General features: G+C 64.9%; 3 protein-coding genes across 3 annotated transcripts in view; 1 reads left to right on the top strand and 2 right to left on the bottom strand.

Moving 5' to 3' along the window:
- The window catches only part of EMIHUDRAFT_440164 (hypothetical protein), a 4,401-nt gene extending 2,193 nt beyond the window's left edge, over nt 1–2,208 (top strand). The window contains exons 11-13 of the mRNA XM_005790696.1: nt 188–1,098; nt 1,169–1,341; nt 1,563–2,208. Coding sequence (XP_005790753.1) covers nt 188–232 — 45 coding nt within the window. The 3' untranslated portion in view covers nt 233–1,098; nt 1,169–1,341; nt 1,563–2,208. The remainder of the gene's footprint in view (nt 1–187; nt 1,099–1,168; nt 1,342–1,562) is intronic.
- Nucleotides 2,209–6,402: 4,194 nt separating this feature from the next.
- EMIHUDRAFT_224709 (hypothetical protein) lies at nt 6,403–7,149 on the bottom strand (the record flags this gene model as incomplete). The annotated part of the gene is made up of 1 exon (XM_005790695.1): nt 6,403–7,149. The coding sequence occupies one exon, from the start codon at nt 7,147–7,149 to the stop codon at nt 6,403–6,405; it is 747 nt and encodes a 248-aa protein (XP_005790752.1).
- Nucleotides 7,150–9,302: 2,153 nt separating this feature from the next.
- EMIHUDRAFT_466878 (hypothetical protein) lies at nt 9,303–11,899 on the bottom strand (the record flags this gene model as incomplete). The annotated part of the gene is made up of 9 exons (XM_005790694.1): nt 9,303–9,705; nt 9,961–9,986; nt 10,041–10,109; nt 10,193–10,228; nt 10,339–10,365; nt 10,763–10,936; nt 11,008–11,070; nt 11,202–11,306; nt 11,384–11,899. The coding sequence occupies 9 exons, from the start codon at nt 11,897–11,899 to the stop codon at nt 9,303–9,305; spliced, it is 1,419 nt and encodes a 472-aa protein (XP_005790751.1).
- Between the last annotated feature and the right edge of the window lie 963 nt (nt 11,900–12,862).

The following is a 12,862-nucleotide window of genomic DNA, read 5'->3' as shown; positions in this document are numbered from 1 at the left end:
GAGGCCCCTCCCCGGAGACAGGCATCAGTCCCGCACCCACAGTTGCGGGGGTCTTTCTCTGGCGCTTGGAAGGGCCCAGCTGGCTGGGCGCAGCCGGAAGGGCCCCCCCCCCCCCCCCCTTCCCCCCCGCTGCCTCCTTTCCCTCCCCCTTCCCCCCCGCTCACCCCCGCCCCGCCTTCACGCAAAGGCAACCTTCTTTGTCCGCGAGGCGGCCAGCCCGGAGGCCGCGTGACGCATCGAGAGGCGGACGGCGCGGCGTCGGGCCGCATCGGCCGCTCGAGACTCGCCACGCCGTCCTGCATGCCGGACACGTTCTTTTCACAGGCAAGTCCCGATTCGTGGGTTTGTGCGGCTTTTGAGAGGGAGGGCGAGACCGTGTGAGCGCGTGCGCGAGCGGACTTTGCGCGGGCGGCCTGCCGGTCTCTTGTCTCTTGAGCGCTCTGGTCTGCCTCGCCGCCGGTCTCTCGCACTCGCTCACTCGCTCTCGCGACTCGCCGTCTCGAGCCTTTGTGTTCTCTCTCCTCTTCTTGTTTGGTCGTGTACAAGAAAGTACTCGCTTTTGCGGACGGCGAGGTGATTGTGGATCCCCACTCGGCCACACTGGCTGAGTCTCGCCGCTCGTCGGGTCGCCCCCCACGCAGCGGCCCCCTGGCCCACGCAGCGCCCAGGGCAGGAACTAGCGCGCGTTGATAGATAAATGCGTCGCGCTCCTGGAGCTGCGGCGGCTAGTCCGGGCGGTAGCCTGCCTGGGCGATGGAGGAGCGCGGCGTCATGTCGAGGACCCGCTTGCCGCGGTTGTTCGCGACGTCGCGCGCGGACACCATCCGCTGAAGCGCGTTGAAGATGCAGCGCGTCTGGTTGATCTTGTTCTTGGAGCCGTGCACCTTGACGGAGACGTCGGTGATGCCGAAGGCGTTGAGGATCTTCCACATGAGCCACGAGCAGCGCGTGCCTAATTAATTCATCACATCATTAAGGACCTAATTAAGTGATTAATCACCACATGAGCCACGAGCAGCGCGTGCCCGACCCCGCCCGCCGCATCAGGACGACGCACTTGGTCCTTGCCCACGTGTCCTCCATGTCGTGGAAGATGGTGCGGCCTGCTCACAGCTTGGGCGAGTGATCCGGCGACCTCTCCGCAAGCAGCGCGTGGCGTGCGAGAGAGGCGGCCGTCGAAGCGGTCCACGTGCAGCAGCTGCTTGCGCGCCGCCTTGCACGCCTTGACCAGCGCCTCCGTCGCCTCCTCGTCCTTGCCGAGGCCGAAGCCCGCGCTGCCGGCTCCATTCCCAACCACTGCGAGCACAGAGATGGAGCGCTTCTTGCCCCCGCTCGTCACCTGCGACACGCCGTGCGCAAGACGGTCGGTGTCTCGCAGCTGTCTCGCAGCTGTCTCGGGAGTGGCTCGGGAGTGGCTCGGAGGTGCTCGGAGGTGCTCGGAGGTGCTGGGAGCTGTCTCGGGAGTGGCTCGGAGGTGCTCGGAGGTGCTCGGAGGAGTCCAGGAGGTGTCTCGGAGGAGTCCAGGAGGTGTCTCGGAGGCGTCTCAAGGGGGTGCGCCGCCTTTGACACGGCCCTCGTGTGCAAGACGTGCGCGAAGAAGCCGCCGGGAGGGAGGGCGCCCGCCTCGCGCAGCCGGACCGAGTCGAGGAAGGAGGAGACCATCGACAGGTCCCCCGACCCGCCGTCGTCGTCCAGACCAAGCTCGTCCAGGTCCAACGCCTCCCTCCGCCCCTCGGAGCCGGGAGGCGGGTACCGCGCCGGCGCGGCCAGTGCGGCGGGGCCGAGCTCGTCGAGCAGGCCAAGGAGCTCGGCGCGTCGTCGAGCGGAGACGGCGTCGTCGCTCAGCAGCGCCTCACGCACCGCCTCGAGCTCCTCGGCCGCCTGGCCCCGCCCGCCGTCGCGCCCCTCACCACCGATTGCCTCGCCCACCGACTCGAGCGAGTCGTCCAGAAGGAACTCGAGGTCGTCGTAGTCGTCGCGAGGGTCCTGCGCAGCCGCCTGCGCCACCGATCGGAGGGGCGATCTCCGCCGTTCGGACCGTTTGTCGCCCTCAAACGCCACCTCCTGCGCAAACTCCTGCTGCGTCGCCGCGTTCCACTTGCTCCAGAACCCCCCACGCCGGTCGCCCTTGCCCGCCCCGGACGGCCCGGCCATGCCGCGCGTCGGCGCGCTGGCGACGAGCGCGCGAGCACGCGCCAGTCGGCTCGCCGTGCTCCTAAACACTTGCGACATAGCAAAATAAGAATACGCACGCGAGCGTTACGGAAAAGCATGCGCGACGCTGCCTCTTTGCGCCGCTCGCTCGCGGCTGCGGGAGACATGGCCGCCGATGCGGCTCGCACTCGCTCGGCGGGCCTCCGTCCCACAGCTGCCCGGGCGTGCCACGGGTCTGCCTGGCGCTGCGCTGCTCGCACGCTGCGCTGCACAAAGCTGCGATAACAAGGGGAGGCTCCTGAGCCTGAGCGTTGAGCAGTGCAGCTGCGGGCGCTCGTGGGCGGCTGTGCAGTGGTGAGAGTGCCTGATTGGAGGCGAGCTGGTGCTGCGCCAGGGTGCGCAGCATGCGCTCTTGCTCTGTGCTGAGGCATGCTGGCTGGCGCCCAACACAATGCCCTGGATGCATTGCTCCACGCCGTGCTGGCTGGTGCAGTACTGCCAGTGCGCCGACTGGCGCGCAGGGTGCGCGTCGCCGCGCGTGGCACGGGTGGCTCGAGAGGCGCGGCTGTCGTTCAACCCCGCGGCGCATGTGCGCCGCGGAAGCTGCTCGACAGGCTGCGGGCATCGCTGCGGCAGAAAGCGCCCGCCCTCTGCTTTGCTTTCGCCCGCGTTTTACGACAACTTTCGGTTTATCATAGCCGCCGAACTTTACCTCGCTGTTTCTTTATAGGCGTCTCGCAGCTGCGTCTTCCTCAACCAACCAACCCTCATTACCGACTGTCGGTCGTTGGGGACACGTGACTCCTGGAAAGGGCAGTGTCTCCACCCGGGAGTCGGAGATTCCAAACCCTCCCTTTCCCCCTCTCTCTCTCCCTCCCATCCTACCCCTCTCTCTCTCTCACTCTCATTCTTTCTCTCCTTCTCTCTCATTCCCCCCCCCTCCCCCCTCTTCGTCTCTGCCGCCTCCGTGCCAACCCCCGCCGCCTCCTCGCCCGCCTTCGCCTCCTCCGCCATCCCCTTCCTTGCTCCCCTGCTACCCCCTCCCTCCCCCCCCACTCCCCCCCCTCCCTCGCCACCTCCTCCCTCGCCGTCTCCTCCCTCACCACCCCCTCCCTCGCCTCCCCCTCCCTCGCCACCTCCTCCCTCGCCGTTTCTCCCCTTGCCGCCTCCTCCCTCGCCGCCTCCTCCTTCGCCGCCTCATCCCTTGCCGTCCTCGCCGCCCCCTCCCTCGCCATCTCCTCCCTCGCCGCTTCCTCCCTTGCCGCCTCATCCCTTGCCGCCTCCTCCCTCACCGCCTCCCCTCTCGCCTCCTTCCCCGCCGCCTCCTCCCTCGCTTCCTCCTCTCTCGTCTCCTCCCCCCTCGCCGCCTCCTCTACCTCCTCCTCCCTCGCCGCCTCCTCCCTCGCCGCCGCCTCCCTCGCCGCCGCCTCCCTCGCCGCCTTTCCCCTTGCCGCCTCCTCCCTTGCCACCTCCTCCCTCGCCGCCCCCCCCCTCACCGCCTCCTCCCTCGCTTCCTCCTCGCTCGCCGCCTCCTCCCTTGCCGTCTCCTCCCTCGCCGCCTCCTCCTCCCTCGCCTTCGCCTCCTCCCTCGCCGCCTCAAGTAAGCTGCTCGCCGTGGAAGCTGCTCGACAGGTGCCTCGCAGCTGCGTATTCTCGTATTATCTTCGAGTAAGGCGTCTCGCAGCTGCGTATTCTTGTATTCTCGTCGATTAGTGTAGGTACTGCGTGGGGGCGGTACGTATTCCCGTATCACGTATCACTAGCTCCGAGTAGAGGGGGCGTCCTTGCAGTTAAGGGGAAACCTGGTACGCGGGGCTAACCCTCGGAGAATATTCTTTAGCTCCGAGTAGAGGGGGCGTTCCGCAGCTAGGGGGACCCACAGCGCGAGGGAAAAATTCCGCCGCTGGGGGAAACCCGGAGCGCAGAACTAACCCTCGGAGACCCGTGTTATGCTCCAAGTGCTCCAAGTGCCCTTTCCCTGCGAACGCGCACCCCCCCTAGCTAGGGGTCAGGGCTCTCTAGCCCGTAGCCCGATGCCGATCATCCGGCTCGCTGGGTGCGCTTCTCAGCTCCCCGGCCCTGGATGTGAGGTTGCCGACTGCACTCCAAGTGCTCCAAGTATTATAGCTCCGAGTAGAGGGGGCGTTCTGCTGCTAGGGGAAACCCGGAGCGCGGTACTATCCCTCGGAGAGTATTCTTTAGCTCCGAGTAGAGGGGGCGTTCCGCAGCTAGGGGGACCCACAGCGCGAGGGAAAAATTCCGCCGCTGGGGGAAACCCGGAGCGCAGAACCAACCCTCGGAGACCCGTGTTATGGCCCTGCGACCGCGCACCTCCCCACGGTCGAGGATGAGGGTGCGTTCTGCAGTTAAGGGGTAACCCGGTACACGGAACTATCCCTCGGAGACGTGTTATGGCCCTGCGACCGCGCACCCCCCCCTTACTTAGCTCTTAGGGGTCAGGGCTCTCTAGCCCGTAGCCCGATCCCGATCATCCGGCCCGCTGGGTGCGCTTCTGAGCTCCCCGGCCCTGGATGTGAGGCTACCAACTGCACTCCAAGTGCTCCAAGTGCGTCAGCGGAGCTGGGAATAGGACCGCCGCAAGCGGCGTGGCGTGGAGCGGTTGGGCATCCCTCCGGGGGCCCCTCTGCGCCGGGGAGGCGTTGTTGGAGGCTAGGAAGCAAGCGTCCGTCGCCCTTTTCAAACTCGGGGCCCACTCCGCTACGCCTACGCTCCGACCCGAATTTGGAGGGCCTAAAAGTTTAAGGTGTTGCTGCGCAAAAGGGGTCGGACACAGGGCGCAGGCCAGCTCATGCTAAGAGCTAGAAGGGGAGCTAGAGAGAACGACTACCCTGTCCCGTTATTGCGTACACCAAACACCACAAAAGCTCTCTCTCTCCTGTCCTCACTCAGAGGGGGGTCACAACTACCGAGTCCCGCGACTAGCTGCCACGTTGCCGACCGAGAGCGGATCTCCTCCTGCTCCGCAAGGAGGGTGGCCAAGGCTAAAGTCTTGCCGGAGCCGCCGGGCGTGTTGACGACTTGGAGAAGGCCGCCCTTGTACTTGTACTCTTGTAGAGATGCTCGAGGGGGTGCTTTGTGGGGCGGTGCGCAGCCAGGTCAGCAGTGAGGGGAGGCGCACCCTCACTCTCCTCGGTTGCAGAGCTCGTTGGAGGCTGCGTCACGACGGGAGGGTCGCGACAGCAGTCCTCGGGCGAGCCGACGCGCATGTCCAACCAGCGCTGGGACTCGTTGTGACGGCAGACGCCGGCTGCCTCTCCAACCGCTTCTGCAGCGTCCTTCTTTGCCCGTGCATGGGCTCGATCCGATTCCGCAGCGTGTCGTCCCCAGCGGCGGTACTGCGCGGGAGGCGGCCGCGGGCACGCTGGGCTCGATCAGCTTTCCCTAGCACGGATTTGGCGGACGTTCCTGGCTTCAATTTTACGAATGTCTTGTAGCCCGATACCGATCATCCGGCTCGCTGGGTGCGCTTCTCAGCTCCCCGGCCCTGGATGTGAGGTTAATGACTGCACTCCAAGTGCTCCAAGTCTTTCTTGGCACCAGCTGAAGTCTTGCCCCCGTCCACGGACCACGGCCGACATCACATGGTTTCTGCACGGTATTCGGATTTTGCTATTTGTTCGTGTGGGGGTATATTGCAGATGTGTCAATGGTACCGCGTCTGCGACGCGGGCGCCTTGCGTGCATGCAGAGCCCTTAGCCACCCTTTATATCTTGCGCGGTCATTTTAGCTGCGCTAATGGATGTGAGGCTAATGAATGCACTCCAAGTGCTCCAAGTGCTAATTGGCGCACTCCCATCCCTCCCACTGAGATGAGACCGCCAGTGGAGTTGGGATTCCACCGTGCACCGCGCTGCGAGCCTGTCGTGTCCCTTGTCAGGAGCAGGAGAGCCCACCTGTCCCCCTGATCGTCCTCCAAAATCCTGCTCGTGCAGGTGGGGACCCTGTCCTCCTCCCCTATCCCTCGTTTGGGTTGTCTGTTTTCTTTCTTCCCCCCCCCCCCCATCCCTCCCTTGGGTTCGGTTTTCTTTCTTTCTTTTTTGCACACTGGCGACTCGCCGCTTTCCTCCCGCTGTGATTCTGTGTGAGCTCTGTGTCTTGATTTGCCAACAATACACCTAAGACTGGCACAAACAGAATGTTGCGGTGGTGCTGGCACTCGTGACTGCTGATGACAGACCCCAACCCCCTCTCTCTGAGCTATACCGCAGCGGCGAAGAACCAGTGACTCAGCAGAAGCCGCCAAGGCTCCAGGTGGTCACTGCTTTGCAAGGCACTTGCCGACTCGGCGATAGCTCAAGTTTATCAGATTCCGAGAGCGGCGGCCGTGAATCGGGACGGGCTGTGTTTCCAAAGAGTCGTGTCGCCTTCTTGCGGGCTCGCTCTTGATCAATGAGTGCAACGGAGCGCTCCATAGCTCCCACGCGACCGGGAGGAACCCCGTGCCTCCTCGAGTTGCGTGCCGCGGAACGGAGCTGCATCTCCGCCCGCAGCCTGTGCGCTTTGGCCGCCTCATGTGGTTCGCCCCCGGTCGTCACGTTCCACCGCGCCTTATCCCTCAGCGCTGGATGAAGTGGGGCCGATCGTAAAATGCTCAACGCCGGCGCTGAGCGTGCGATGTGCCGCTCCGTGTACTGCAGTTTGCTTCCCCGGCCAATATATTGGGAGTCGGAGTTGCCATCACTTGCCTCCAGCACTTCAGCACGGTGGTCGTAGTCGAACCGTTTGAGCGAGTGATACTTGGACAATTGGTGCATCATCGGTCGCTCTGGAAACGGAACAAAGTTTTCTGGCAGTGTGGAGGAGTTCCAGGAGGGCTTGGAGAAGCCAAGGAGGTCGGGACGCTTGGACGCTTTGACCTCTGCTTTGGCTCGAGCGGCTTCAAGCGGCATCGCGTGCTCGTCGAATACAGTCTTGTCTAATGCAAAGTCTATTTTAGCCCGCCAGCCGCGGCTGCGCTCGAAGCCGGCGCCCATTGCGCGCGGCGCCCGTGAGTGGTCGTCCGTGTGAGACACTGGTGCTGGGTGGGTGAGAGATCAAGCCTCAAAGGCGTAACGGTTGCTCTCTTAGGGGACCCTAGGGTTCTGAGGGCCGGATTTTCTGGCAGCGTCGGCGCCGGCCTGCTCCCACGCTGGCCACGCATCATGCTGCGCTTCGCGAGCAATCGCGTAACGGGAGGCTCGCTGGCTTTTTGTGGCTTTTTGGGCGGCTTTTTTGGATTCTCCCGCCTTCTTAGATCTTACTACTCTCTTGGATTTTTTTAAGACCTTTTAAGAAACGAGGAGGTTTGGGGGCTTAACTTGCCATTTAAGAGATTGCAGGCACGGGGGGTCCCTCTTTTAAGACCGTTTAAGAAAATCGGCCTCACCGGCATGCGTCGCTGGGTTCCGCGCCGTTTTCTCCAATTGTCCAATACTGCCGTTATTGGGCACAAACCCGCCTCTGAAGACACATCTGTAAGTCTGGTGCACTGGCAGGAGCCATACTCGCATAGGGGACGCGTGCTAGCTGACTGTAGCCAGCTTCCCGGCCTACGGCGTCTACCGCATACGGCTCTACCGGGAGCCTCCCGGACCATCGACCTCGGCCGATGACACGGGAGCTCTCCCGCACCGTTTAAGCGTTTAAGACCGTTTAAGGATTCGGCGGCCCAGGCAGCCTTAAAATGGGCCTAGGCCCGTTTTAAGCCGTTTAAGCCGCAGGCGCGCCAGGGCTTCCTCGCGACGGGTTGGCCGGACGGTGCCGCGCCGCCGCGTGCGGGGCCACGAATGGTTGGGTAGTAGGGCTAGAGGGTCGCTCTACACTTAGCCTCTGCAGCGAGCGAGCGCTCAACTTAGCCCCCGCACGGAGCCGGGCTCAGACTTAGACCCTCATGGTCGGGGGCCATGAACTTAGACGACATAAGGCCAATATCCTACAACATAAGGCCAACTCCGGGTAAAACCCGGGTATACCTGAAAAGCTTTCAGGTTTACGAAAAATACCTGGACGCGTCCCGACCAACGTTTGCCGCGCACGACGCCATATCGCCTTCTCCCAGGGCCAGTGCGCCACTTGCGGCGCGCAACGCCTGCTCAAGTACGCGCAACGTACCATATGCTGCCGCTATGCGTGCCTTAAGGCGGCTGCGGCGAAGCGGCGGGCGCGGCATGCCGATGGCAGTGCGGACGATGCGGTTGCGATGTGTTCTGCTTCAAGATCGTGGCGGTGCTTGGCATGCACTTCTGCGATCCCAATCAGCTCATCGCAACGAAGCAGCGCAACAAGCTGGCTGCTGCCAACAAGGCCCTATGCTACCTCACGCGCGGATCGTTCAAAGAGGACCAGCATACACAGGCTTCTCTGACACGCGTTTGTTTGAGCTTGAGGCTATTTGTGAGAACTGTTTGGCGAGAAGTCGCCGAAGATTGCGCTCAAGAAGCAGCAACGAGAATCGGAAGAGGAGGATGCTGAGGCGGCGATTGCTGAGCATGAGAAGGATCGATCGCCCGCCGCAGGCGAAGAAAATTTGGGGGCTGCGCCGTATCGTTGTACGTTGATCACGGTGGGAGCCTCTTGGCCCCAGGCCGTCCACGGCCGACTTAGCCGATGTAAGAGGCTCCCGCTGATCTTAGACCGCTCAAGCACTCCAGCGTGGCTAGCCACACTTAGACCCGTTAGGCCTCCAGGCTCAGAACTTAGACTACTACCCAACCAGTGGGCCACGCACAGTGCCTGGAACCTGCAACCTGGCCATCGCCCACATCGAGCTGTGAGGGGCGGCAGTCGAGGATGCGCACTACTCCTTTGCTCCCCACCCTTTTAAGCCTAGGGGTCCCCTAAGGTTGCTCTTACACTTTTCTTTCGCCCACTCCGCAATGTAGAACCCATCTCCCTCATGCCATCTCTCTCCCCCTGCTGCTCTCGACGGGTAGCCCGCGTGTACAAGACCTTGCACAGCTCTCTCGAGTCTCGTCGCTCTCTCTCCCCCGCCCCACCAATTTCGGGGGGCGGGGCACCAATAGGTAGTCTGTGATTGCTGATGCCGCGATATTCGGACTCGTTCGCGAGCGCGTCGGTTAACTTGACGGAAGAGCATCCTCACCGCTCCTCGCTGCTCGTGCATTGCATCCGGCGGCACTCGCCACCATCACGAGGTGCGGAGGATCTGCGCCACGACGCCGGGCCGCGCGTCGAGCGCGCGCTCGAGGTGCTGCATCGTCTCCATCGCCTCGTACTCCGAGCCGGGCGCGAGGGCGTCGCAGCAGGCGGACAACACCGACGCGTCGATCTCGGTGTTGGAGTAGAGCTCGCCGACGGCGGAGGGCTCGAGCTGCAGACAGGCGCGCAGCTCGGCAGAGCGCTCGAGCTCCGCCTTGGCGTCGCTGCTCCGCGAGCCGAAGCCCTCAGTCAGGTCGAGGAGCCAGCCGTAGTACGCGTCGAGGGCGAGCTTCCGCGCGAGCGGCTCCGGCAGGCCCAGCTGGGTGGCGGCGGCGTCGAGCGCCTTGCGCTCGCTCTCTCCGTACTGCGCCGAGGCGAGCAGCCGGTCGAGCCTGTGGGGAAGGGGGGGGGGGGGGGGGCACCGCTCTAGAGCACGCGCGTGCGCCCCTCTCCTCCGCACTCGGCCCCTCTCCCACTGTGTGGCTGCTCCGCTGCGGAATCTGCTGCCGAGATGTGGGGAGATGTGGGGAGATGTGGGTGCTCCGACTGTGGAGTCTGCTGCAGCCTACTCGAGTCTGCGGCGTGCCTTTGTCTCGTCGCTAAGCTCCGCGTCCGCCGCGCCATCGTCGCCCGGGGAAGGCAGGCACTTCGCCAGCTGCGAGTCGTACACGTCCTAAGAGGAAAGCACCCGGCGAGCTCTCACCCCATCCTGTCGTGCTACACACACCGTCCGATGCGGTCTCGCCTGGTGCACCGCCTGCGCCGCCTCCTCCGGCAGGTTGAGCGCCTTCCGCACCTGCACTCGCCACAAAAGGAGTGTCCGCCGCAGGGAGGGAGGGCTGCGGCTAGGGGGGAGGGCTTGCGCGCCGTCTGCAGCACCAGCGGCGTCTGCGTGCGGTTGTACCGACCGACCGCCTGCAGGCAAGGGGGCGGGGGAGGCTACGGGGGAGGGGACCCGGCCGGGGTGCGGCCCCACTTTGCCGGTTGGCCTGCGCGAGAGCCGCACGATAGAGCGGCGCCGACACCTCGTTGACGGCTCCGCGCGCGCGCGCCTGCCGCGAGGCGGTAAGAGGGGCGGGGTGGGGCAGAGGGGCGGGGCGGGGCAGAGGGGCGGGGTGTGCGCCAGGGCATTGCGATGGGGAAAGAGTTGAGGCGTGCCCAAAAGGGGGGGGGGGGGGGGGTGGCGCCCGGGCCGGGTCCTGGCGGGGGGTCGGGGCTGGTCGCCCCGCCCTCGCTTGGTCCGAGGGCGGAGGAGAGCTCCTCCCTACTGCTCCTCCTCCCCCTCCTCCTCCTCCTCCTCCTCCTCCTCCTCCTCCCTACTGCTCCTCCCTACTGCTCCCCTCCCTACTACTACTGCTGCTGCTGCTGCTGCTGCTGCTGCTGCTGCTGCTGCTGCTGCTGCTGCTGCTGCTGCTGCTGCTGCTGCTGCTGCTGCTGCTACACGTCCACCTCGCTCAGTCCGAGCGTGGAGAGCAGCTCGTCTGCTGAGGCAGAGCCGCGCGAGGTCGAGAAGAGCGTCATCGACGCCCAGAGCAGCTTGGAGAGCGGCTCGGGAAGCTCGGCGCCCGGCGCCTCCTCGCCGGCGAGAGAGGCTGCCTCGGCGACGTGGATCGACTCGGTCGCCTTCCAGCCGAGCCACGCTGATTAGGGCCCACTCCTCTCTCCCCTCATCAAGGTGGATACGACGGACTCACCTTCCAGCCGAGCCCGAGCCCGCGCCGCAGCGCCGCGAGCTTCGAGACGTCGGAAGGCTCCACCTTGGCGGCCGAGCAGGCAGTCGGCGGGCAGGTGAGGCAGCCAGGGGGGCGGGGGCGGGGGAGGCAACGGCTGAGGGAGGGGAGGCGAGGCGGAGGGAGGAGAGGCGAGGCGGGAGTGGCTGCGGCGGCGCCTCCTCGTCGTCGACGAGTGCGCCGAGGAAGCGCGCATATACGCCGCGCAGCTGCTCCTCGAAGAGCTCGGGCGGGACGTCGTACCGCTCCGCCAGCCGGGCGACCTTACGACACAACATGCAGCAATATCATATCCTTATTCATCTAATGGAATGTAGTACCGCTCCGCCCGCCAGGCGACCTTTGCGCGGTCGAGCCGCTTGAGGCCGTCCTTGTTCACCATCTCGGCGATCGCCGCGGGGACGACGGCGCGCCGCCGGTTGCGCAGCTTCTCCCCAACCTGCTTGCCCGCCGCGCCGGCCACACCCACGGTCACCGCCGCCGGAATCCGCGTGGGCGTGACGAACCAGGCAAAGATGGAGGACAGGACGACGAGGGCGTTGGACGACGTGCCGACCGCCACGGTGGGCAGCCGCTTCAGCAGCCGATCGAAGCGGTCGAGCTCGCCCTCCATCTCGCCAAATACCTCCTCCTCGACGCTAGGCTCCGGCGGCGGACCGCCCTCCAGCATCACTGGCAGCCGTCCTCGAGCTGCGCTGCTGCCAAGGCCCACGCCACGCTGCCGCACGTCGACCACGGCGACGGAGGCAACTCGCGCGTGGCGGTGCGCGGGCCGCGGTGCGCGCACGCGCGCGACGTGGCTCACCGCGACGGCCGGCGTCGCAGCGAGCAGGAGCGCCACGCTCACGCGCTTCATCTCGTCCCTCGGAAAAGAATCTTTAAACATTCCACCATTTGCTCTACACGTCCTGCCACCCACGTGAGCCTTTTGGCCGCCTCTGTCAGTGTGCCCGTGGTAGTGAGAGACTGCTGGTGAGAAGCCGGAGGAAGGTCGCTAGTCGAGAGAGATCGCCAGTGGAATAGGGAGTCCACCGTGCTGCGAGCCTGTCGCTGTCCCTTGTCAGGAGCAGGAGAACTAGGAGAGCGCAACCAGTAGGAGGCCCGCGCCTGCCCCCGTGCCGCCGGGTGCAACCTGTCCTATACGAGAGAGGAATCCCTGGGACCCTGTCGTGTGGGTGAACCCTGCCCCCAGCCCCCCTCCGTGTCGCGATGCGCTCCCCGCTCCCGTTCCCCTGTGTCCCTGATCGTCCTTCAAAGATCCTGCTCGTGCAGGTGGGGACCCTGTCCCTCTCCCACCCCTCGTTTGGCGTGCCCGTTTTATTTATTTATTTATTTACACGTCCTCCGCGCACCGCGCTGCGAGCCTGTCGTGTCCCTTGTCAGGAGCAGGAGAGCCCCACCTGTCCCCCTGATCGTCCTTCCAAAATCCTGCTCGTGCAGGTGGGGACCCTGTCCTCGTCCCATCCCTCGTTTGGCGTGTCTGTTTTCTTTCTTTCTTTCTACACGTCCTCCCCCCTCCCTCCGCACGCGTGCCTCCATCCCTCTCGCCCGTGCTCCCTCTCGCACTGTCGACAACCCCCCCCCCCCCACACACACACACCCCCCCTGATTGCAGCATCCTGAGTTCCTGACACTCCTACACTCATCTACACGATTCCGTTCGCCCGTGCATCGTGGGACATTCACAGCCGGCTGTTAACAACGCTGCAACGTCGTGCTCGGGTTGGCGTTACAGGCGCTCGAGCCGCAGGCGGAGGTGCACGTGCCGCAGGCCTGCGCTGTGCCAGCTGACGTCTCGGAGAAGGGCTGCCTCTTCCCG

The sequence above is a fragment of the Emiliania huxleyi genome (assembly GCF_000372725.1).
Source record: "Emiliania huxleyi CCMP1516 chromosome Unknown EMIHUscaffold_119, whole genome shotgun sequence".
Taxonomy (NCBI): domain Eukaryota; phylum Haptophyta; order Isochrysidales; family Noelaerhabdaceae; genus Emiliania; species Emiliania huxleyi.
The sequence above is the reverse complement of the archived record's forward strand: the minus strand, read 5'-3'. Positions and strand labels throughout refer to the sequence as shown.